The 24,950-nt window shown below is 42.1% G+C and overlaps 1 protein-coding gene across 2 annotated transcripts; it reads left to right on the plus strand.

The window, feature by feature from the left end:
• Positions 1-17,536: 17,536 nt before the first annotated feature.
• On the plus strand, positions 17,537-23,897 carry LOC123145757 (DNA (cytosine-5)-methyltransferase DRM2). 2 transcript variants are annotated; one of them, XM_044565242.1, is made up of 8 exons: positions 17,537-17,864; positions 20,109-20,234; positions 20,329-20,437; positions 20,521-20,567; positions 20,663-20,821; positions 22,101-22,200; positions 22,293-22,384; positions 22,473-23,897. In XM_044565242.1, the coding sequence occupies exons 1-8, from the start codon at positions 17,859-17,861 to the stop codon at positions 23,649-23,651; spliced, it is 1,818 nt and encodes a 605-aa protein (XP_044421177.1). In that variant the 5' UTR covers positions 17,537-17,858; the 3' UTR covers positions 23,652-23,897. The 2 variants fall into 2 exon arrangements, with proteins under 2 accessions (XP_044421177.1, XP_044421178.1); XM_044565243.1 differs by having other exon boundaries at positions 20,109-20,225.
• The last annotated feature ends 1,053 nt before the right edge of the window (positions 23,898-24,950 follow it).

Genomic DNA, 24,950 nt, shown 5'->3' on the forward strand with positions numbered 1-24,950 from the left:
ACTTCCTGCTTGATTGATCTTGATGATATGAGTACTACAAGAGTTGATCTACCACGAGATCGTAGAGGCTAAACCCTAAAAGCTAGCCTATGGTATGATCGTTGTTGTCCTACGGACTAAACCCTCCGATTTATATAGACATCGGAGGGGGCTAGGGTTACACACAGAGTCGGTTACAAGGGAGGAGATATACATATCCGTACTGCCAAGCTTGCCTTCCATGCCAAGGAGAGTCCCATCCGGACACGGGACGGAGTCTTCAATCTTGTGTCTTCATAGTCCAACAGTCCGGCTAAACTATATAGTCCGGCTGTCCGAGGACCCCCTAATCCAGGACTCCCTCATCCCCCATTCTACTGTCAGACTAAATCCCACGACATCTTGTCCATCACATCATTCTTTAATGATGTGATCCCGTTCATCAAATGACAACACATGTCTATGGCTAGGAAACTTAACCATCTTTGATTAACGAGCTATTTAAGTAGAGGCATACTAGGGACACTCTGTTTTGTCTATGTATTCACACATGTACTAAGTTTCCGGTTAATACAATTCTAGCATGAATAATAAACATTTATCATGATATAAGGAAATATAAATAACAACTTTATTATTACCTCTAGGGCATATTTCCTTCAGTCTCCCACTTGCACTAGAGCCAATAATCTAGTTCACATTGCCATGTGATTTAACACCAATAGTTCACATCACCATGTGATTAGTTCACATTGCCATGTGGCTAATACCCAAAAGGTTTACTAGAGTCAATAATCTAGTTCACATCGCTATGTGATTAATAAGGTGTGATCATGTTTTGCTTGTGAGAGAAATTTAGTCAACGGGTCTGCCACATTCAGAGCCGTATGTATTTTGCAAATTTTCTATGTCTACAATGCTCTGCACGGAGCTACTCTAGCTAATTGCTCCCACTTTTAATATGTATCTAGATCGAGACTCAGAGTCATCCAGATCGGTGTCAAAGCTTGCATCGCGTAACTCTTTACGACGAACTCTTTATCACCTCCATAACCGAGAAATATTTCCTTCGTCCTCTAAGGATAATTTTGACCGTTGTCCAGTGATCTACTCCTGGATCACTATTGTACCCCTTTGCCAAACTTATGGCGAGGTACACAATAGGTCAGGTATATAGCATGGCATACTTTATAGAACCTATGGTTGAGGCATAGGGAATGACTTTCATTCTCTCTCTATCTTCTACCGTGGTCGGGTTTTGAGTTTTACTCAACTTCATACCTTACAATTCAGGCAATAAATTCTTCTTTGAATGATCCATTTTGAAATCCTTCAAAATCTTATCAAGGTATGTACTCATTGAAAAAACTTATCAAGCGTCTTGATCTATCTCTATAGATTTTGATGCCCAATATCTAAGCAGCTTCACCGAGGTATTTATTTTGAAAAAACTCCTTTGAAATACTCCTTTATGCTTTCCAGAAAATTCTACATCATTTCCGATCAACAATATGTCATTCACATATACTTACCAGAAAGGCTGTAATGCTCCCACTCACTTTCATGTAAATACAGGCTTCACCGCAAGTCTGTATAAAACTATATGCTTTGATCAACTCATCAAAGAGTATATTCCAACTCCGAGATGCTTGCACCAGTCCATAGATGGATCGCTGGAGCTTGCACATTTTGTTAGAACCTTTAGGATTGACAAAACCTTCTGGTTGTATCATATACAACTCTTCTTTAATAAATCCATTAAGGAATGCAGTTTTGATATCCATTTGTCAGATTTCATAAAACGTGGCAATTGCTAACATGATTCAGACAGACTTTAAGCATCGATACGAGTGAGAAAATCTCATCGTAGTCAACATCTTGAACTTGTCAAAAACCCTTTTCGACAAGTCGAGCTTTGTAGATAGTAACACTACTATCAACATCCGTCTTCCTCTTGAAGATCTATTTATTCTCAATGGCTTGCCGATCATCTCTTCCTCATAGTTCGTAGGTTCGTCATGGTCAAGTAACATGACTTCCAGAACAGGATTACCATACCACTCTGGTGCGGATCTTACTCTAGTTGACCTACAAGGTTCGGTAGTAACTTGATCAGAAGTTTCATGATCATCATCTTTAGCTTCCTCACTAATTGGTGTAGGAATCACTCGAACTGATTTCTGTGATGTACTACTTTCCAATAAGGGAGTAGGTACAATTACCTCATCAAGTTCTACTTTCCTCCCACTCACTTCTTTTGAGAGAAACTCCTTCTGTAGAAAGGATCCATTCTTAGCAACAAAGATCTTGCCTTCGGATCTGTGATAGAAGGTGTACCCAACAGTTTCTTTTGGGTATCCTATGAAGATGCACTTTCTCCGATGTGGGTTCGAGCTTCTAAGGCTGAAGTTTTCTTTTACATAAGCATCACAACCCCAAATTTTAAGAAACGACAACTTAGGTTTCATGCCAAACCACAGTTCATACGGTGTCGTCTCAACGGATTTAGATGGTGCCTTATTTGACGTGAATGCAGCTGTCTCTAATGCATAACCCCAAAACAGTAATGGTAAATCGGTAAGAGACATCATAGATCACATCATATCTAATAAAGTACAATTACGACGTTCGGACACACCATTACGCTATGGTGTTCCAGGTGGCGTGAGTTGTGAAACTATTTCACATTGTTTCAAATGAAGACCAAACTCGTAACTCAAATATTCACCTCCACGATCAGATCATAGAAACTTTATTTTCTTGTCACGATGATTTTCCACTTCACTCTGAAATTCTTTGAACTTTTCAAATGTTTCAGACTTTATCAAGTAGATATACCCATATCTGCTCAAGTCATCTGTGAAGGTTAGAAAATAACGATACCCACCGCGAGCCTCAACACTCATTGGACCGCATACATCAGTATGTATTATTTCCAACAAGTCTGTTGCTCGCTCCATTGTTCTGGAGAACGGAGTCTTAGTCATCTTGCCCATGAGGCATGGTTCGCAAGCATCAAGTGATTCATAATCAAGTGATTCCAAAAGCCCATTAGCATGGAGTTTCTTCATGTGCTTTACACCAATATGACCTAAACGGTAGTGCCACAAATATGTTGCACTATCATTATCAACTTTGCATCTTTTGGCATCAATATTATGGATATGTGTATCATTACGATCGAGATTCAATAAACCATATATATTAAGTGTATGACCATAGAAGGTTTTATTCATGTAAACAGAACAACAATTATTCTTTAACTTAAATGAATAACCGTATTGCAATAAACATGATCCAATCATATTCATGCTCAACGCAAACACCAAATAACATTTATTTTGGTCCAACACTAATCTCAAAGGTAGAGGGAGTGTGCGATGGTGATCTTATCAACCTTGGAATCATTTCCAACACACATCATCACTTCGCCCATAACTAGTCTTTGTTCATTCTGCAACTCCGGTTTTTAGTTACTACTCTTAGCAACTAAACCAGTATCAAATACTGAGGGGTTGCTATAAACACTAGTAAAGTACACATCAATAACATGTATATCAAATATACTTTTGTTCACTTTGCCATCCTTCTTATCCTCCAAGTATCTAGGGAAGTTCCACTTCCAGTGACCATTTCCTTTGCAGTAGAATCACTCAGTTCCAGGCTTGGGTCTAGCTTTGGGCTTCTTCATGGAGGAGCAACTTGCTTGCTATTCTTCTTTGAAGTTCCTCTTTCTTTCCCTTTTCCCTTTTCTTGAAACTAGTGGTCTTGTTAACCATCAACACATGATGCTATTTCTTGATTTCTACCTTCGCCGATTTCAGCATCGCGAAGAGCTTGGGAATTACTTTCGTCATCCCTTGCATATTATAGTTCATCACTAAGTTCTAGTAACTTGGTGATAGTGACTAGAGAACTTTGTCAATTACTATCTTATCTGGAAGATTAACTCCCACTTGATTCAAGCAATTGTAGTACCCATACAATCTGAGCACATGCTCACTGGTTGAGCTATTCTCCTCCATCTTGTAGGCAAAGTATTGTCAGAGGTCTCATACCTCTCGACATGGGCATGACTATGAAATGCCAATTTCAACTCTTAGAACATCTCATATGCTCCATGGCGTTTCAAAACATTTTTGAAGTCCCGGTTCTAAGCCGTAAAGCATGGTGCACTAAACTATCAAGTAGTCATCATACCGAGCTTGTCAAACGTTCGTAACGTCTGCATTTGCTCCTGCAATAGTTCTGCCACTTAGCGGTGCATCAAGGACATAATTCTTCTATGCAGCAATGAGGATAATCCTCAGATCATGGACCAAGTCCGCATCATTGCTACTATCATCTTTCAACTTATTTTCTCTAGGAACATATCAAAAATAAACTGGAAGCTACATCGCAAGCTATTGATCTACAACATAGATATGCAAATACTATCAGAACTAAGTTCATGATAAATTAAAGTTCAATTAATCATATTACTTAAGAACTCCCACTTAGATAGACATCCCTCTAATCATCTAAGTGATCGCGTGATCCATATCAACTAAACCATGTCCGATCATCATGTGAGATGGAGTAGTTTTCAATGGTGAACATCACTATGTTGATCATATCTACTATATGATTCACGCTCGACCTTTCGGTCTCAGTGTTCCGAGGCCATATCTGCATATGCTAGGCTCGTCAAGTTTAACCTGAGTATTCTACATGTGCAAAACTGGCTTGCACTCGTTGTATGTGAACATAGAGCTTATCACACCCGATCATCACGTGGTGTCTCGGCACGACGAACTGTAGCAACGGTGCATACTCAGGGAGAACACTTATACCTTGAAATTTAGTGAGAGATCATCTTATAATGCTACTGTCGTACTAAGCAAAATAAGATGCATAAAGGATAAACATCACAGGCAATCAATATAAGTGATATGATATGGCCATCATCATCTTGTGCCTTTGATCTCCATCTCCAAAGCACCGTCATGATCACCATCGTCACCCGCTTGACACATTGATCTCCATCGAAGCATCATTGTCGTCTCACCAACTATTGCTACTACGACTATCACTACCGCTTAGTGATAAAGTAAAGCAATTACATGGCGATTGCATTTCATACAATAAAGCGACAACCATATGGCTCCTGCTAGTTGCCGATAACCTTGTTACAAAACATGATCATCTCATACAACAATTTATATAATCACGTCTTGACCATATCACATCACAACATGCCCTGCAAAAACAAGTTAGACGTCCTCTACTTTGTTGTTGCAAGTTTTACGTGGCTGCTACGGGCTTAGCAAGAACCGTTCTTACCTACGCATTAAAACCACAATGATTTTTTGTCAAGTTTGTTGTTTTAACCTTCAACAAGAACCGGGCGTAGTCACACTCGATTCAACTAAAGTTGGAGAAACAGACACCCACTAGCCACCTGTGTGCGAAGCACGGCGGTAGAACCAGTCTCATGAACGCGGTCATGTAATGTCGGTCTGGGCCGCTTCATCCAACAACACCGCCGAATCAAAGTATGACATGCTGGTAAGCACTATGACTATTATCGCCCACAACTCTTTGTGTTCTACTCGTGCATTTAACATATACGCATAGACCTGGCTCTGATGCCACTGTTGGGGAACGTAGTATTTCAAAATTATTCTATGATCACGCAAGATCTATCTAGGAGAAGCATAGAAACGAGCGGGGAGAGTGTGTCCACGTACCCTCGTAGACCAAAAGCGGAAGCGTTAAGTAATACAGTTGATGTAGTCGAACGTCTTCGCGATCCAACCAATCAAGTACCGAACGCACGGAACCTCCGCGAACTGCACACGTTCAGCTCGGCGACGTCCCTCGAACTTCTAGATCCAGCTGAGGTCGAGGGAGAGTTTCGTCAGCACGACGGCGTGTTGACGGTGATGATGAAGTTACCAATGCAGGGCTTCGCCTAAGCACTACGATAATATGACCGAGGTGGAAATATGTGGAAGGGGGCACCGCACACGGCTAAGATCAACTTGTGTGTCTATGGGGTGCCCCCTCCCCCGTATATAAAGGAGGGGAGGGGGGCCGGCCGGCCTCATGGTGCGCTCCCAAGGGGGGATTCTTACTCCTACTAGGAGTAGGTTTCCCCCCTTTCCTAGTCCAACTAGGAGGGGGGAGGAAGGGGAAGAGGAGAAGAAGGAAAGAGGGGCCGGCCCCCCTCCCCAATTCGGATTGGGCTTGGGGGGCGCGCCCCACCTCTTGGCCGCCTCCTCTCTCTTCCACTAAAGCCCATGTAGGCCCATTAAGCCCCCGGGGGGTTCCGGTAACCCCTCGGTACTCCGTCAGGGTGTGCATTCGGTTTTTTCGGTTTGATTCGGTTCAGTTTATACGGTTTTTGGTTTATACGGTTTTTATACTTCGGTTTATACGGTTTTATACGTAGATACGGTTCGGTTTCGGTAATAACCATTTAATTTCGGTTTGGTTTCGGTAATAACCAAAGTTGACGCGAATTTGTATACAAAAAAAAAATTATTTGGTCACATGCTTTCGTTCATGACATGTATGTAGGTTAGATTTTCTTGTGAGAAATGTGTACGTAGATTGTGTAATTAGATGACAGCCATGATTTAGCCATATGCATTAGATAGCAGCAAATATGAGAGATTAGGTAGGTGTCGGAGGTCCACATGATTTGGTATTGATTAAATGGCAGTAGATATGATTTATTAAATGAGAGAGGAAGTAGAAAATGGAATGACAGAAAAATCTTGCGCATCCACGCGGCCACGAGCTCTCAACCCAGGCCAATCCTTCTTTTTTTTGAGCGATCAACTCCCTTTTTTAGCGATCGACTGCCTAGGATGACACCGCGCGTGGTGGATCGCTAGACAAAGTGGCCGAATGGGCTGGATACTTTGAGCCCAAATAAGCGCATGTGATGTGCCCTGGTTCCGGTTCGTTCGAGCTGTAGAGATTTAGTACCACCTCGCCTATTGAGCTGCAGCGGGGTGAGCGGATGGCTATAAAAGAAACGGTGGCGAAGGGCTCAGCTCATATTCTTGCACACAGACGCGAACTTCGGTTATTTCGGTTTAACCGAACGGTTTTCGGTTTCTAACCGAAAAAACCAAATGCTAAATGGTTTCAAGAATCGAAAACTGAAACTGAAACCGTAACCTGAAAAAACCGAAAATTCGGTTCGGTTTGTTTTTTTGGTTCGGTTTTTGGTTTCTGGTTCGGTTTTGCACACCCTGAGTACTCCGGTAAATGCCCGAACTCATCCGAAACCATTGCAGTGTCCAAACATAACCTTCCAATATATCAATCTTCATGTCTTGACCATTTCGAGACTCCTTGTCATATCCGTGATAACATCCGGGACTCCGAACTACCTTCGGTACATCAAAAAACATAAACTCATAATACCGATTGTCATCGAACGTTAAGCGTGCGGACCCTACGGGTTCGAGAACTATGTAGACATGACCGAGACTCATCTCCGGTCAATAACCAATAGAGGAACCTGGATGCTCGTATTGGTTCCTACATATTCTACGAAGATCTTTATCGGTCAAACCGCATAACAACATACGTTGTTCCCTTTGTCATCGGTATGTTACTTGCCCGAGATTCGATCGTCGGTATCATCATACCTAGTTCAATCTCATTACCGGCAAGTCTTTTTACTCATTCCGTAGTGCATCATCCCGCAACTAACTCATTAGTCACATTGCTTGCAAGGCTTATAGTGATGTGCATTACCGAGAGGGCCTAGAGATGCCTCTCCGACAATCGGAGTGACAAATCCTAATCTCGATCTATGCCAACTCAACAAACAACATCGGAGACACCTGTAGAGCATCTTTATAATCACTCAGTTACGTTGTGACGTTTGATAGCACACTAAGTGTTCCTCTGATATTCGGGAGTTGCATAATCTCATAGTCATAGGAACATGTATAAGTCATGAAGAAAGCAATAGCAATAAACTAAACGATCATAGTGCTAAGCTAACGGATGTGTCTTGTCCATCACATCATTCTTTAATGACATGATCCCGTTCATCAAATGACAACACATGTCTATGGCTAGGAAACTTAACCATCTTTGATTAACGAGCTAGTCAAGTAGAGGCATATTAGGGACACTCTGTTTTGTCTATGTATTCACACATGTACTAAGTTTCCGGTTAATACAATTCTAGCATGAATAATAAACATTTATCATGATATAAGGAAATATAAATAACAACTTTATTATTGCCTCTAGGGCATATTTCCTTCAATACATTATTGGGGAATCGTGAAAATGTTTTAATGGCACATCGAATAATATTAGTTTCATGTTACTAATATATAAGATATGATGATCTTAGAGCATCTACAGCCGGGCACGCCAAATCTGCCTCAAACGCCTGGGCGGACGGCCTGGTCACTGACCGGTCACAAAAAAAGACACAGGCGGCCGCCTCAAACTGGCCTGAAACGTTCAGCCTAACCGGCACCCCTCATATCCAGCCCAAATCTAGGGCGAATATGGGGGTGCCCGCCACGTCGGACCCGACCCATGTTGGCCCATCCGACCCCACATATATTCCTCCCAATCTGCTAAGCTCCCGTCTGGCAATCTCCGGCCTTCTCCTGCATGGCAGGCAACAGATATGGGTCCTACACCTTCAGATCCATCGACCCCGAGCTCATCCCATGCAGCCCCAAGGAGGAGATGACCGCCCGGCTTGCGCTCCGTTGCTCCCGTGAGGAGGCCGCCCGACAACAACGCTCGGATTCCTTCCATCGGGAATTCATTGTGTCTGCCCAAATGGCGCATGGATCGACCACAAGGTGCGGCATCGCTGCCTCACCGGAGGCGGTGCGGTCCGTCTGGTGTCTGAACTCGGTGGCGTGGAGTCGCATTCTCCGTCGTCCCGTATAGTGCAGCAGTCTGGGTGTCGCAACTGTGTTGTGGTGGATGTCGTTGGCTCATCCCAGGACGGATCCATCATCGATCTGACATCCACCGGCACAGTTAGGGTTCCCGGCTCCGACGAGGAAGAGTAAGGCATGGGAGACCTCATCGCCTTGAGTCCCGTGAGCCGGCTCGTGTCCCATGTCCTACTCTACCTCACCGAGGACTGGACCAACACTCTAGAGAGCGCAACCGACCGCTGGACATGGGCACGGCGGAGCCGGACGGGCTCCACCTAAGATTAGGTTTATGTTGCATGTTATAGTATGGATTTGAGGTTTCTAATTTGAGGTATCCCGTTGTGGAATGGATTATTTGAGACGTGACCGATCACTGTCCGCGAACATGCCCGGACGTATCCGTGGGCGTTTGAGGGGTCAAATTTGCCAAGTCCGGCTGTAAATACTCCCATGTTTGCTCCCATACGATGACACAATATGCGTGGATGATTCACGTTTGATGCCTCTACCACTAGTGACTGGGGCGCGCCCTGGGCGCGCCTCTTGAGGCATGAATGTGCGTACTAATCTAGCTATTGGAGATTTGGAATTGAGAACGTGTTTGCACAGTACTAATGAGCGCCAACCGTTAAAAACAAAATGCATGGAGAAGAACTGCATCATCAGATATTTTAGTCATAAAGGATAGCAAGCAGAGCAAGCAAACATGTTTTACAAGGTGGATCAGTGAGCACAAAGAGACGTCCAGCAGCTGAAATCAAAGATGCACATCTTTCAAAAGGCAGGTGATCTCCAAAAGAGACACAGTTCATCGGATCAGCAAAATGCAGACATACGAAGTCTTAAACAGAAACTAAACATGATAGATGATTCATATATATAGGCGGTAGGTGCTGCTCGCGGCATGCGTCTTGAGACGATGAACGGTGAGGGAGAGGCGGCGCCCATCCTTGCGCTTGAAATGAAAGGCGCATATGTCACCTTCCTATCAAGATAAAGGAAAAGAATGAGAGAATGAGAAAATACAATATGTTGTCATGATGAACAACAGGCTGTGTGTTTGAACATACCATGCGCTGGCCTTGTTACTTGATCTTTGGCGCCTTCTGCCAAAACATTGCGAAAAGCTTATCCACATGGTGTTCGTAGAGCTTCACTTCATTGCCCCAGAAGTAACGTTTCTCCAGCTCGCCAAAGTACTTGACACCTCTAGGCGTGCCTGTTTGTGGCTTATGTTAGGTGCAGTTCCTGTAGAAATAATATTCATACATGAGACCCAGCAAAGGTGAGTATCATATCCATGGGTCAAATAAAATCTCTAGCACAGTTATATCAGAAGTTCACATTACCAAAGTAACATAACCAGTGCATAGATATAAATTATACTGGATTTCCATCTAATTTAATAGAGTAAGTTAGTGACTGTAAACTTGATGTCTATAGACCGAAATATATATGCGAAGGCAAAATTCAGTAAGTAAGACGAGACCCTCACCGAAATACAGCCCTCTGGCGATGGTCTCGAGCACAAAGAACCTGGCATAGTCGCGATCACGGTACAACGCATCGAGTATCAGAATGACTGTATCGTATGGACATACAAAGATGTAAGATAACCACATGTTCAGCTCAGGAAATCAGACCGAAAACAAAAAAGCTGCCTAAATCACTCAATCACTCACCAAGTCAAAGAAGTAAAGAAGGGACGTGTCTAAGGCAATAGAGAGAAGGATATGGTTATATGGTTATTATTTAGAATAGTCTGAATAACAAAAGTAGCTAGAATGAATTGCAGAATATAATGGTGTACAGAAATGTACATATATCAGTGTCGAAACCACTCTTCTCAATGCTCAGTTAGTCTACAGTCTGCTATCTTCATTCTTCGGATCCTCCAAAAAAACTATGTTTCCATATGCAGAAACCAGACCACTTAATGTCCTAGGGAATTATACAATTGTCACTGAAATAGCATAAACACTTGCATTCCTTTGTAGTTTAGATGATGTGCAGGCTGGATAAAATTGATGTATCACAAAGGAACACATGAAAGGAAAATCAAATAACATACATCAAAGATGGCATTCACCATCTCAAATTAAATACTGCAACTATTTGATTGATGAGTTCCGCTTCGGTACAACCCCCCTCACAAAACGTATAAAGGGCAATAGGGTCATTTCACAAATTATACCCACTTTTGTATGTATCTGGACGTATACGCCGTATGTTTCTGCAGAAGATCCGATACTGGCCCGGCCCACCAACAGGAACTGAGCAGGCGCAACGACTAGGCCGGCCCACTAACAGGAACCGAGCAGGCGCAACTCAAAATCACAAAAATAGTATACGCGAAGCCAGGGATTCAAACTTGCGACCACAGTGTTGTGTTATAGTGCTGCTAGCCACTGGACCAGCCACCAACATGATACGTGAACCAGCGCACGCATTTTATAAACATTTAGAAGCGGCACATTTAATTTTCGAACGCTTCACCGAAAATTGTCAATTTTTTAATAACGAATACTTTTTAGATTCTGTGATTTTTTTAACATAAACATTTTCGAAATTCCAAAACAAAATTGAAAACACGAACATTTTTTGAAATCCATGAACTTTTATTAATGCACGATTTTCTTTCTAAATCTGTGAAAAATATTTGAAAATGAGAACATTCTTTTGAAAATTTGGAGCACATTTTGAAATTACGAACATATTAAAAAATGAGAACAAAAATCAAAATTCTGATTTTTTAAGTGTTCACATAAGCAAATTCCAAAGGAAACATAAAGTCAAAAAAGAAACAAAAATGCGAGAAAAATAGAAACAAAACTATAGCTGACCAATAATAGACCATGTTGAACAAAGTGTGTTCGGGTAGACGAGATGGCTCCATTTGAGAGCATGTTGTTTCTCGATAGCCTTGAAATAGAACCAATATTTTTACATGGCCTTATATGACCAATTCAAGGCACCATGCCAAGTTGTTTTGATTTTTTATAAATTTTGCATTTTCTGAAGTTTTCTCGGTAAAAAAGGACCGATAAATGGTCGGACGTGTCGCAACTGCCATACAATGTTTGAAATCATTCAAACTTGACATGCATGGTTAGCATGAGCATGCCCACCTACTTGCAAAATGTGCGGTCATTTCAGATGTCTAAAAATAGACCATGTTCAACTGAGGGTGTCCGTGTAGGGCAGATGTCTCTGTCTCATCGCATGTTCTTTCTAGACATCTTTGTGATGGCCCCAATTTTTTCCATGCCTTTTTATGACCAATTCAAGGTACTATGCCAATTTTTTTTGAATTTTTTACTAGTCTTACATTTTCTGGAGTTTTACTTTTTTGTTGCCTCTACACATGCTGGGTTTGGGAACCTTCTAGATGGTTCCAGGTCGGTTTTTACCGGTTTGGATACCTTCTAGAAGGTTCATGAATCCATTTTTTTTGTCTTTTTCTTATTCTTTCTTTTTCAAAATCGTAAAGTTCAAACAAGGTTCAAGGCAATTATTTGTTCATATTTTCCAAAAATGTTCGAATATTTCAAATAATGGTCGGGTTTTCAACGATGGTAAGAGTTTCAAAATTGTTTGCATTTTGAAAAATTGTTCGGAATTTCATTTTTCTCTCAATTATCAGAATTGTTTAGAGTTTCAAAATTTGTTCCACTTTTTGAGAAAATTGTTTGCATTTGTTTAATGTTTAAAAAAAGTCGCATTCAAAATTCCAAGCGATGTTCAAATCGGTTACGTTCAAATTTGTTTTGCATTAAGAAAAGTCACATTCAAAATTCCTAAAACCTTTAAATCTGTCCCTGATCATACTACCTCCGTCTGTGATTTGAAGGCCAGCTAGCCGAAGCGGCAGTATCAAGAAATCCACAATGGTTAATTTATAGCATTGGGTAGAGCTGTAATGTTGGGAGGCAGTTAATGCCGATGGCTCAAGACACAATTACCTTGCATGCATTGGCTTTTTTTTCCTTGAGTGGATGCATTGGCTGGTCTTCTAATATAGGATGTCGCTTCTGCACGTGAAAAAAATATTTCAAACTGTGGAAAAATTTCAAACAAAATTCTAGCACATACATCTCAACATTATATGTGTGCACGTCAAGTTTCGAAGAAAATCAACATTTTTTGTGGCTTGTGTACAAAATACAAAATGATGTCTTGTGAAAATTATTTTTTAACACTGGATTTTGTCATTTTCACACACGACACACAAGCTGTCGGTTTCTCATGAAACGACTTTGTGAGCATATACAATATCGAGATGTACGCCTCAGGTTTTTGTTTGGAATTTTTTGACATTTTAAAATATGTTTAAAACACATTTTTAAAACCAGGAGCACGCGCTCCCATGTGCCAAAAAACCACTCTCGTCGCTTATATTAATTAATTAATTAATCCAGCCATTGCTCCTGCATGCCGGCTCGTTGCAACGCCAGAGAAAGTTTCGTCTTTCTGGAGCACTCAAGCCTGGTTGCCCTTGAAATCCTGGACGGTGGTAATAGTTCTCTAAGACACGTTGCAATTTAGCCAACAGAGAGCTTGCTTGATCAAGTGGTTGGTCTGTTTCGGTGAGAGCAGAAGGTCTTATGTTCGAATCGCACTACATGCTGATTATTTTTGGATTTTCCACTATTACTGTTTCCCATAGATAGAATGCTCACTGTTGGGCCGGCCCAGTTGACCTCCAAGGTACGCGGCTTAAAAGAAATGTAAAAGGACCATCCTACCCTTTATTATGAAGAGGTATGAAAAAATCTCATCGGTTGATATGTTTAGGGGGTTGTACCGAAGCAGAAGTGTTGATTGCGTTAACCAAAGGAAAAACAACTTTCTCTTGCTAAACTCTTCCTGCAGATCTTCTCCTTTTTCCTATATATGCAGTAAATGGAATTTTTTATTGACAACATGGAAAGTTGTGTCTGAACTAAAACTATAAGGATGTTGACTAAAAGGTGAGCAATCACCTACAAAAACATGCAACTTTACAGTGCAGGAGCAACTGAATGTGTTGCATCTGCATCCAACCTCTTGAAGTTATCTACATGTATATACAATAAAATCTACGAAGTAGAGAGAACAGAACCTTAATTCCTATAGTATCTAGACATTTGAAGCAAGCAAGCAGCTAATAAATAACTGAATATGAAGCTCCGCAGGTCATTTGTTGATCCTGGCCACTTGTGGCTTTCTGCTAGAGTATATGGGCTCATGCAGCTCCGGCGAAACATTTCTAGATCCACAAAAAGAACTTTTCGTCTAGTATACTACTACCGTGCTTGGCTTAGCAAGTGATGTTGGAGGAATCAAGAAGGCACATGAGATGAATATTGAAGAAGGAAGGATGGGACCTCACCTGGCTGAAGGCGCACTGGAAGACGACGGTTCCCTTGCCCCTGGTGGCCTCGGCGATCTCCGGCAGCTGGTCCGCGAAGCCGTCGCTGGCAAGCAATTTGTTAGGCTTGTACCTGAAAAGATATTTTGTAAACTGGAAGTAATAGCCCCTGGTGGCCTCGGCGATCTCCGGCGGCTGGTCCGCGAAGCCGTCGCTGGCAAGCAATTTGTTAGGCTTGTACCTGAAAAGATATTTTGTAAACTGGAAGTAATAGAAGAGAAACCTCCCCCTGCCCCTGCATCTGAAGATACAAACATCCCAAAATTATTACAAAAGTGTGAAAAACAAAATTTATAAGAGTACACATTTAGTGATGCTGACTTCGTCCATACATAATATACTATTACATTAGTAAGGGCATGCCATCTAAATGGATGGGTAGAGAGATAGGTTCATAAGAAAAATAAGGAGACACAATAATGACAAAGCATGGAAGACCCAAACTAAATTTGCAGTTTAAAAGAAAATGAAGCGGTCTGCTAAATTTCAAGGACCGGAACAACAAAAGGACTACCAAATAACCACTTGGTTCTGCCATTTTCATGGTATTATCTAAGCTAGTATGAAAAGTATTTATCCTAAAAAATTGTGATATACAAAGATGATAACTTTACCTCATCACCACGTGAGAAAACATCAACAACAGCTTGTGTAATGCATTGCTTAGCTCCATTGGTCGCTAGCACATGATCTGGGCTATAGTCTAGACCATTATCCTCTGCATGTCGATAACCGAACAACAAGGAAATCAATTAGACTACTTATTCAGTATGGATATTCTGAAAATAAGAAATTCGTCCATGTGCACGCGCCCTGAAGCTTGTTGCAGATAGCCTTCCTGAGCTCCATACACCCGCCATTAGGGGTGTAGCTTGTCTAATTTGCTACAACTACAGCACACGTGCCTACAGAAAGTAAGAAAAGCGAAACAAAAACTAAAGCACATAAATGCATGATATAACATCAGCAAGATCTACATGTAAAACTTTTATACTGCATATTCTCTTGGCATGTAGAAGTAATATTAAAAAATGGATAAGGCAAAGACAATTGGCAGTAAACGAAATAGCTAGCTAGCAAATAACTACATTTTTATGACAAGCTAAATAGAGATGGATAATAGTGTCTCCATCTATATTCCATTATGCCAACTCGGATTTGCATATATGTCACATACTCCCTCCGTTCCAAATTACTCGCTGTGGTTTTAGTTCAAATTTGAACTAAAACCACGGCGAGTAATTTGGAACGGAGGGAGTAGTTACCAATATCACTTTTTATTCAACAGATAAATCTGTTCATCTATTGTAAGGATTGCTAGTCCACCACAAGTCTAAACGTTACTATCTAGTAAGATATTTTCAGTCTTTTTGAAAGGAACCAAGCAATTTACAGTTGACAGTTTATAAAAACACATACCCAGACGCCCGCAAGGTTTCCGGAATTTCCTTTCGATTCAGTGCTACTTTAGAATGAAGAAATTTTGAAGCAGATCACACAGTTTGTGTTGGGCTACTGCCATTTTTTATCCTACACCATGAAGCTGCAAAGATGAAAGACATTCAACACATTTCTGAATTTATTACCATGACTGCCTGTTGGAAAGAGATGCCAAAACAAACACCCAAATGCAGTCATACCCATCTGGTCCACAGATTGACTACCTAACAAAAGCAAGGGATTCTCACTTCATAGCTTGCTGCTCACATTCACATCCATCATCGAGTCCTCAGTGCAGAGCCTACAAGCTACACAAGCTATAGATTAAGATGCAGTTTGAAGCAAACCAATAGAAGTCCATCCGACTGTAACCCTTTCTCTTCGTCTCACCTCTTCCTCCGGTGTGTGCCACATACACCCACGCCGTTGAGCCGGTGGGCGGCGCGGAGCAGCCGGTCGGAGAGCCTAGGGTAGGCCACGGAGACCGGCAGTGGGGGGCGTGGGGGGTAGGGGTCGGCACCGTCCGGGGCCTCGACGACGAAGTCGAGGAGGCCGTTGGGAAGAAGCAGTCGGCCTGCAGCCACCTGCGTGCGCTGAGACACGGAGGAGGAATGGGAAGAGGCGAGGGATCAGGCTTACCTCAAATCCTATCATCCGTGCCTGTGGCGGCGCTGGTGACACATCACAGATCGAAGTTGCCGCCGCCGCCTTCTCCTCCCACCCGATCATCCCTCGAGGTGCACGGCCGGCGGCGTCCCCTCCTCCTTCTCCTCCGCTCCACCTTCTCATTCGCTCCACCTTCTCCTCCGCCTCACCTTCCCAGCCCCTGGCAGCTGCTCTGCTGCCTCCTCCTGATGGAGATATTTGTGTGTTTTGGGAGAGGAAAAGAAAAGGGGCCGGGGCTCGAGGCAGGAGAAGGGTGGGGGCTAACTGCGGGGCAAATCGGCGGCGGGGAGCCGAGGATGCGGGCGCCGGTGACGACCTCCTCCGGGCGCGGCTGTCGAAGGCGAGGAAGACGAGAGAGAGAAGGTGCTGTGAGGGAAGGGGAGAGGAGGCGGCGGCTCGACAGGGGAGTTGCCTTCCCAGGGAAGGAATCGATGGCTGGTTCTTCTTTCTTTTCTTTTTTCTGCTCGCAATGTGGAAAATGACGTGGCATAGCTCAGCGAGCGCCCATTGCGCCACCGTTAATGGGTTGTATTTCGCCCCATGCTCGATGCAGCGTCCCGTGATTTCTTATGCCAATGCTTGGCGCGTCACTTTTAGCATGTAGCGCGACTGCCACCCTATATTAACGTTCTATCAAATGTTATGAGTCAAAATTAGAAAAATTCTACTATAAGCTTCTTAAAAAGCCATTTATTTACAAAGGGAGATAATAACAAAATTAGACAGTAGTAATTGCATTAACCACACTAATATACAATTAAAAACTCCCAAGATTTGCCAACTTTAATCGTGAATTCCATTGATAAAATATTAATGACATGCCATAAAAATAGAAAAATAATATTGTATTCAAAATAAGTTTTTAATGTATAATTCTTATGGCACCCAACATAATTATCAGCCCGATTGATGATCAAAATAAATATAGAAATACGCAATGATCATATAAGTCCTAAAAAATAACATAGTATTAATTTATGCCTATATTTTATATGAAAAGACCGGTCAAAGCTATCCAGCTAAGTCCAGCCTAAAACCGTGCTGGACAGCCATGACCAGTCTAACTTAGTTATTATCACCACCGACGCCTCCACCACCACCCACCACCGCTTTGGCACATCTCCCCATCCCTCTTCTCTCTTATTTATCCATTGAGATGTGTGCTGCGCACAAAACTCTGCGGGCAGTTTTGTGCGCGGCCGCACACCACGTCGAAACAGAGCAGCACGGCTCGCAAAGTACTCCCCAGTGTCCGTTCTGCTGGTAGAAAACCATGCGCGCCCGGTGTGAAGTACACGTCCCGGCAGGCGCACCGCAGTAGCCACGTCTTGAAAGCCAGCGAGGGGCGGACGAGCACGCCGTCGCCGCCCTCCTCGTCGTCCTCCTCCCACTTCTCACGGCAGGGAGATAGTGAGAGCGGGCGTGCCGATCTTCTGGCGCCAACGATGGCGGTGGGCTCTCTCTCTCTTTCCTCTCTTGTCCTCCTCCCACTTCCTGAATCCCCGTGTGTGATTCTTGTTCTGCATATTTGGGGTTTTCTGGTTTGTTCGAGCGAGAACATGTAGTATATTCTTGAAGCGTTCCAGACCATGGAGACGGATCGGACTGTGCTGATTTTGCCATGTAGCGATTGCGGAGGCAGGCCTGCTCCGTCTCCTTCCAGCGGTGGCGCCATGGGAGGCAGCGAAGCTTTTTCCCCACACGCCCCTCAGTCTCAAATCCTCAATCCCTAACTGCACGCCGCAAATGCGCGTTGAGCTGACTGGATAGAGGCCGCCAAGGCCGAGGCAGCTCTTGCGGCGGCCGCGCTGGTCTAACAACCAGCAGCAGCAGCAGATATTAATTCCTCCCCTTTTCCTTTTGGATTCTGGCGATTTCTTTATCTCTGCTCCATGTTATTAGAATAGAACCGGGGACTAATTAGAACTGGGATTTAGAAATATGGAATAGCTAATTTCAATGTCCAAATGTGATGTTGTAGGAAATTCATCAAGCCTGTGTTGATTTACTAATCAATTTCAGTATCAAAAGCTAAAGCCATTGTGTTAATAGTTTCAAAGTCTTTTAGTAGTATGTTTTCTCATGTCCTGGTAATCGCATTTCATGGATCTATTTTGTTGAGTGGACTTGCATTTGCCTTAATAAATCTCGACCTTAAATTAAATGCTCTCCCCGGAAACCACAATTCTTGGCTCTGCCATATTGCAGTGGCTGGCTTCCTTAATCTGTTTGTCATTGTCTGCGTTTTCGCACATTGGTCATGTATCAGGGGATTAAGCCCAATAAGATGCTGCAGTCAGTTTCTCAAAAACATTAGATCCTGCAGTCATTTCTACCGATTTCGCGTCTGCGATTTCGACTATTGCATTGGTTGTTGCGAGCAAAAGCTTGTCTCGCTTCGCAGTTACTAATCCCAGTACCACCATTTGTGTATTAGCTCTGCTGCAACGGGTTGTGTCGCGCCATTGCACATAGCTGTACGCTGGATGTCTCTAGGAGATCAGTTCTTCCTAAGGCTGGTCACGAGCCTCCCATGGAATTCTGTTATATCCTGTCAACTATAACGATCATGTGTCTCGAGAGAGATATTCTTCCTGACCTGTTAAAGCTAGAGCACTGCATCAGTTAGGCTTAGGCATCCCTGCAGCTGAAAATTCAACTGTTGTATTCTGCCAATGGACGTTTTCTATGCATTTGCTTACTGCCCTGAACACAACCCTGTCTTCATTTTTTTTGGTTCATTCATTTAATCTTAAAACAGCTAGTCCATTTTGCATTGTATTTTCACTTCCTCATGGTGACAAAAAAGTTTGTTGCTTCCGATTTTGGCCTGGTCTCCACAGCGCAAGCTTGAACAGCATGTTTTGATATTAAATATCTCGAGAACTTTGCAATTGTAGTATTATGAGGGTGCATTTCTGAGATAAGTCTACTCATGTAACACTTCACGAAAGATATTGTTTGTGATAACTCAAATTATTTGACTGTATGTTGTTCTGACACATTGGCACTCTTTTGACCAGACATGGCATTGAACATGCCGATACTCTTTAATAAGGTCCACCTATATGGTCCATATCTTTTCTTACTACTACTCATGCATTTGAGCTGTTCATTTGAATTGCAAACCACCGTTGTTTGTCCATTTGATACAAGCGTATCATCAAGTTGTACTGCAGTGCTGCTTATTAGTTTATTATTAGGTGATAATGGGCAAACCTGGTCAATCTAATCACCCTTTTAGATTTACCAACCTGGTCACTTTCCTCCTATAAAATCTGTTTAGCCCTGTTTTGCATATCGTGTTCTACTGTCCAGAAAACTATTCTTCCTGGCATCTGAAAGCTAGCATACTTCAGTTAGTCAGGCATCCCCATAACTGCAAAACAAACTGTTTCTAATTGCACTAATGTTATTTTTGGGGCATTAGCTTGATGTTTTGCTTTGACAGTGGTGAAGGGGAGTTTGTTAAATAAATAAAAATGGTTTTTGCTCTTCCTTTTTGATGAGTTCTGAACTCTAGAGCTGAATCTTTGTACTGATTTCGCACTGGAGATCTCAATTGCGATATCTTATGGTTGTTGTGGGCTTCTGGCACAATAAACTTATTTTGCTGCGCCGTTTTATTCTCTATAATTGCTTTTCTTGTGGTTTGCTTTTAATATTGACCGAGGTGTGTTTAACTCATGTCACAGGGCTTGACCAGCGACAGCGATGATAATGATAAGTTTGAGTGGGAAAGTGATGGTGAGGCTGCGCCCTCATCAGCTCCGACCTTGAGGAACTTGGATGCTCCTGGCCCGTCCACGCTGGTACGTCAGGTAGTAACTGGTTGTGTATTTCAACATAAGAGCTAGCCATGGCTTGTTATTATAATGATCATAGTGTAATATTTGGTTGTGCAACTGTCTAAAGAATTCTAACGGGTGGGCCAACGGGGAAGCAACCTCTACTTCTTTAGTCGAGGAATATGTGACAATGGGTTTCCCAAAAGACATGGTTGTGAAGGGCATTAAGGAGATTGGTAATATTAAAAGTAACCAATGTCATTTCATTTGTCTTCTTTGTGTTTGCACCTTCTGTTTTAACCGAGGCTTTTGCTTTCAGGGCACAATGATGTAAATGCGTTGCTAGAGCTACTTCTCACATATAAGGTATTTTTCAATGTGCTTTATTAGTGAGTTTATCTTATGATACTTTTGCTGCTTGGTGGCAAGGATCTTATGTTATGAGGCGATATGAAATGCAGGCACTAGGTGATGAGGGTGCATTGGGTGATTGCTCTACGTCTGGCTGTGCCTGCCCAAATGTTCAAGATGATGATGATGATGATCTTGATTCCGATAACTGGGATAACGACAATGATACTGGTGGTAGAGAGCACAACTCTGATAGTTCTGGTGATGAGGTAGATGATTCTTTATCTTTAGTTCTGTAGCTAGAACTTTTTAAATCATTTGTATGCTGATATATGTGAAATACTACCTCCGTCTCAAATTATGAGAGGTTTTGGTATGATATTTTATAGCCTACCAAACATCTTATAATTTGGAACGGAGGAAGTATCTGCCATGCATACCTTGAGCACCTCCTTTACATTCTGTTTGAGCTTTGTTTATTTTGCTCCCAGCCTTTCATCACTGTAGAATTGCATTGTGAGTTTGAACACTTGATTTTAGAATTCTTCACTGTAGAATGGCATAGTTCAAGATTCTTCTTTTGATTTTGAATTACACAAAACAATCATAATACTGGGAAAGAACATCACATACCACACTAATTGCATCAAACATCCTTCTAAATTCAACCTCAAGAAGAGCAACATCTACCTGTTAGAGCCGAGAAAAATGATGGATTTGGTCCATAAATATTCTGCTAGAAATGCATAGATGAAGTCACTAATTTAGAATTCTCAGCATGTAATATATGATGTGATAACCAGTTTTCATAAAGTTATGCAAATAAAATTAGTGAAGAGAATAGTGTATGGTTCAATCCCATTCATGCCTAGATATATGTAATGACTGAAAACAACAAGCAGGGAAACAGTATGTAGTGTTTGATGTGTATTGCACCTGCTCAGCAAAAAAAAGAAAAACACCTTTCCTAGGAAGGCGATGAACCTGAAATGGGGAGGAATGGGAATATCATCATGTTCTCCTGAAAATACACACATATCATCATTCATCAGTTTTTAACTTTCTATCGCGCAAGCAGCATGAAGAGACCAGATAACTGTGTTTCACCACTGATATGCATCCAGCACAGAGTGCCATTATATGAAACGACAAAGTTGTACATGTATCTTCAGTTTATTCTCCAGCAGCACCAGTGCTTCATATTGCTAGTGTGCATAGTTGCTCAAGTGTAACATGATGAGCATTTGTGTTCATGCATACAGTACCTTTTGTATTAACGTCATTTTCAAACAGCGCCGGGGAATAAGAAGTCAAGTTCCTATTTCATTGATCTAATTTTTGATCAGTTTTTCTTTCTCTTGATTCTTGGGTAGTTTGTGCTATTCATTTCTTGATCATTTAGCTGTAGGTCCCCTTCTTTTCTCTGGCCCTATACATGTCGCTATGTAGTTGTATTTCCCTATCAGGAGTCACATAGTTGGCATTAAAAAGTTAATGAGATATAACAAGTGTTTTCTAATCTCGGTTTGTTATTGTACCTTTGTGCAGGATTTTCTAAAAGAGATGTCGGCGAAGGACGAGAAGATAAACTTATTAGTAGACATGGGCTTTTCTGAAGATGAAGCCAATATGGCTATGACAACATGTGGTATGCCTCATTTTCAAATTGTTTCCTTGACGGTCCTTCTTTCATGTTAAAGGCACCTTAAGCTATATAAATTCCTGTTTCAATTTTCCTAGGTGTGGATGCTGATCTCTGTGTATTAGTTGATTCGATTAGTGCATCACGGGTTGCAGGAGATTGCCATTCCAGAAATTTATTTGACGATCAGGTGCGTTGTGGGATGTACATGTGAATACGATAACAGTTTCGCTCTTTTACTTTGATGTAAGGACACTGAAATCTGTGACATTTGGCAGGTTATGGATAGATGCTTTGATTCCTTTGGAGAGAGAGAGAAAGCAAGATTGATGGAAGAGCGCAAGAAAAAGAGGAAGCGATATGGAGGTGGATCACATGGCAATCGATCTTCCTTGGATGGTAGCGATGATGAACAAATGCATCTCCCAAATCCAATGGTTGGATTTAACCTGCCCGGTTATAGGCGGCCATCAGTGATGAGAATGCTTCCTCAACAAGCTATTGGACCACCTTTTTTCTACTATGAAAATGTGGCCCGAACTCCAAGAGGTGTATGGGAGACCATTTCAAGATTTCTGTATGACATTGAACCAGAGTTTGTGGATTCTATGCATTTGTCTGCAGCTGCAAGGAAAAGAGGCTACATCCATAATTTACCAATTGAGAACAGATCACCTCTTCTTCCTCTGCCTCCAAAGACCATATTTGAGGCATTTCCTCATTATAAGAAGTGGTGGCCTTCTTGGGACCCGAGAAGACAACTCAATTGTTTGCAAACAACTGTGGCAAGTGCAAAGACGACAGAGCGGATCCAGTGTCTTCTTGCAAGGTCAAGCAATCCACCACCTCCAAGTGTTCAGAAATATGTCATTGATGAGTGTAGAAAATGGAATCTTGTCTGGGTTGGAAAAAACAAGGTTGCTCCGTTGGAGCCTAATGAGGTGGAATATCTACTTGGTTTCCCAAGGGACCACACAAGGGGGGTCGGCAAGACCGAGAGATATAAATCTCTTGGCAACTCATTCCATGTTGATACTGTTGCTTACCACTTGTCGGTGCTGAGGGACATGTTTCCTAATGGTGTTAGTGTGCTGTCCTTGTTCACCGGTATTGGAGGAGGAGAGGTAGCTTTGCACAGGCTTGGGATTCACATGAGGGCAGTGGTTTCTGTTGAGATAGGTGAAGCTAATAGGAGGATTTTGAGGGGTTGGTGGGATCAGACCCAGACAGGCACGCTGATTGAGGTTGCTGACGTGAAATCTCTCACCCCTGATATAATTGCATCATACGTTGGTAGATTTGGCGGCTTCGACTTGGTGATTGGGGGCAGCCCATGTAACAATCTTGCCGGGAGCAACCGACACCACCGTGATGGCTTGGAGGGCGAGCAATCTTCTTTGTTCTACCACTACTTCAGAATCTTGGATGTCGTCAAGTCGGCTATGGCGAGGATGTAGGCTATGGCAAGGATGTAGCCTAAGCATTGTAGTACCCTATCTTATCACGTAGTGTTTAACCGCAACTTCTTTTGTTCTACATAGAGTAAGAGGCTTCTTTTGTTTAGTTGCTTCATGTCCTTTTCTTTGCTTGCACTTACAACTATGTATCAAGCACTTAAATCTGTGGGTTCCAGGCTATGAAAATGGTGAGCACAATAAGGTTAAATGAGGATGCTGCTTTGCTATGAAGCCTATTGTGAGAGATACAATGTGTCTTATGCCGCTTTCATCTTGTAGGGGCTTCAAAGTCAGGAAAGAAGTATGCCAGGTTCTTAGGTGTCTCAAGTTTGTAAGGTTCAGAACTTGGGTTCAGATTTTCTGATAGTGATTGTTATGTTTAGAGCCTGCCTAGTGCCCTGTACTCCTGGTGCACAGAATGTTAACTGGCAAAAACCAAAAATAGTAGCTTCGATCTGTATTCTGTAGTGAATGAATGGAAATAATCATTATCAAACTATCACTGGGGATGAGATAACTTCATTCGTGCAAATGAGTTTGCATTGGCTCTGTAATGGTAACACGTTTCATATTAATCTAACTGAACTGCCACTGGAAAATTTTAGGAGATACCTTTGGTGGACTGCCAGTTAACATAGCTGTATAACAACTGCCACTGGAAAAGAAGATACCTTTGGCAGGAGCGGTTGGATTGGTCCGACTCTTCGAGATCAAAATACTCAGCTTCCTCTTCATCAAGTCGTGAAATTTAGAAAAGAAAAAAACTTACATGTGCTTGACTCGGAGCCATTAGGAACAGTAGAGGTAACTGAAACACACCATTACTTAATTCTTAAGCATCAACTTACTCACGGTTCTCTTCAAGTTTCTGCCAGACTGGAGAAAAGAATGATGAGAAAGAGAGTTATGAATGGAGATTCAATTATTTATGGACTCTGATGGAATCATTAATGTTCTCCAGAACTTTGGTACTAGGAAGACAAATATTCCTCTAATATACTAATTGCAGGTATTCTTCAGCATGTTAAATTGTTAACGAAATGGCATTTAATTTCAAACCATCGGCTCGTTTAGATTCAGCATGCAGTATGGAATTTACATTGTCATTAGTTTTAGGTATCTAAAAGGGAGCCTCACGGTATGATATTTTTATTTCTACTTTACAGAAACTGCACATTTTCTCAATTTGCTATAGTTTACTGAAGAATGGGGAAACTGTAGAGATCATGAAGACATTGCATTCTGCGATAACATTAACAAAAAACAGAGACCTGGTGATGTTTTCATTCTGTTACAAGG

The sequence above is a fragment of the Triticum aestivum genome, chromosome 6D, assembly GCF_018294505.1.
Source record: "Triticum aestivum cultivar Chinese Spring chromosome 6D, IWGSC CS RefSeq v2.1, whole genome shotgun sequence".
NCBI classification, from domain to species: Eukaryota; Viridiplantae; Streptophyta; class Magnoliopsida; order Poales; family Poaceae; genus Triticum; species Triticum aestivum.

Bases quoted from the DNA above. Each gene is read 5' to 3' on its own strand.
- LOC123145757 (XM_044565242.1), top strand. The intron at 20,568-20,662 runs GTATTTTTCAAT...TATGAAATGCAG, and splicing joins AGCTACTTCTCACATATAAG to GCACTAGGTGATGAGGGTGC. The intron at 22,385-22,472 runs GTGCGTTGTGGG...GACATTTGGCAG, and splicing joins GAAATTTATTTGACGATCAG to GTTATGGATAGATGCTTTGA.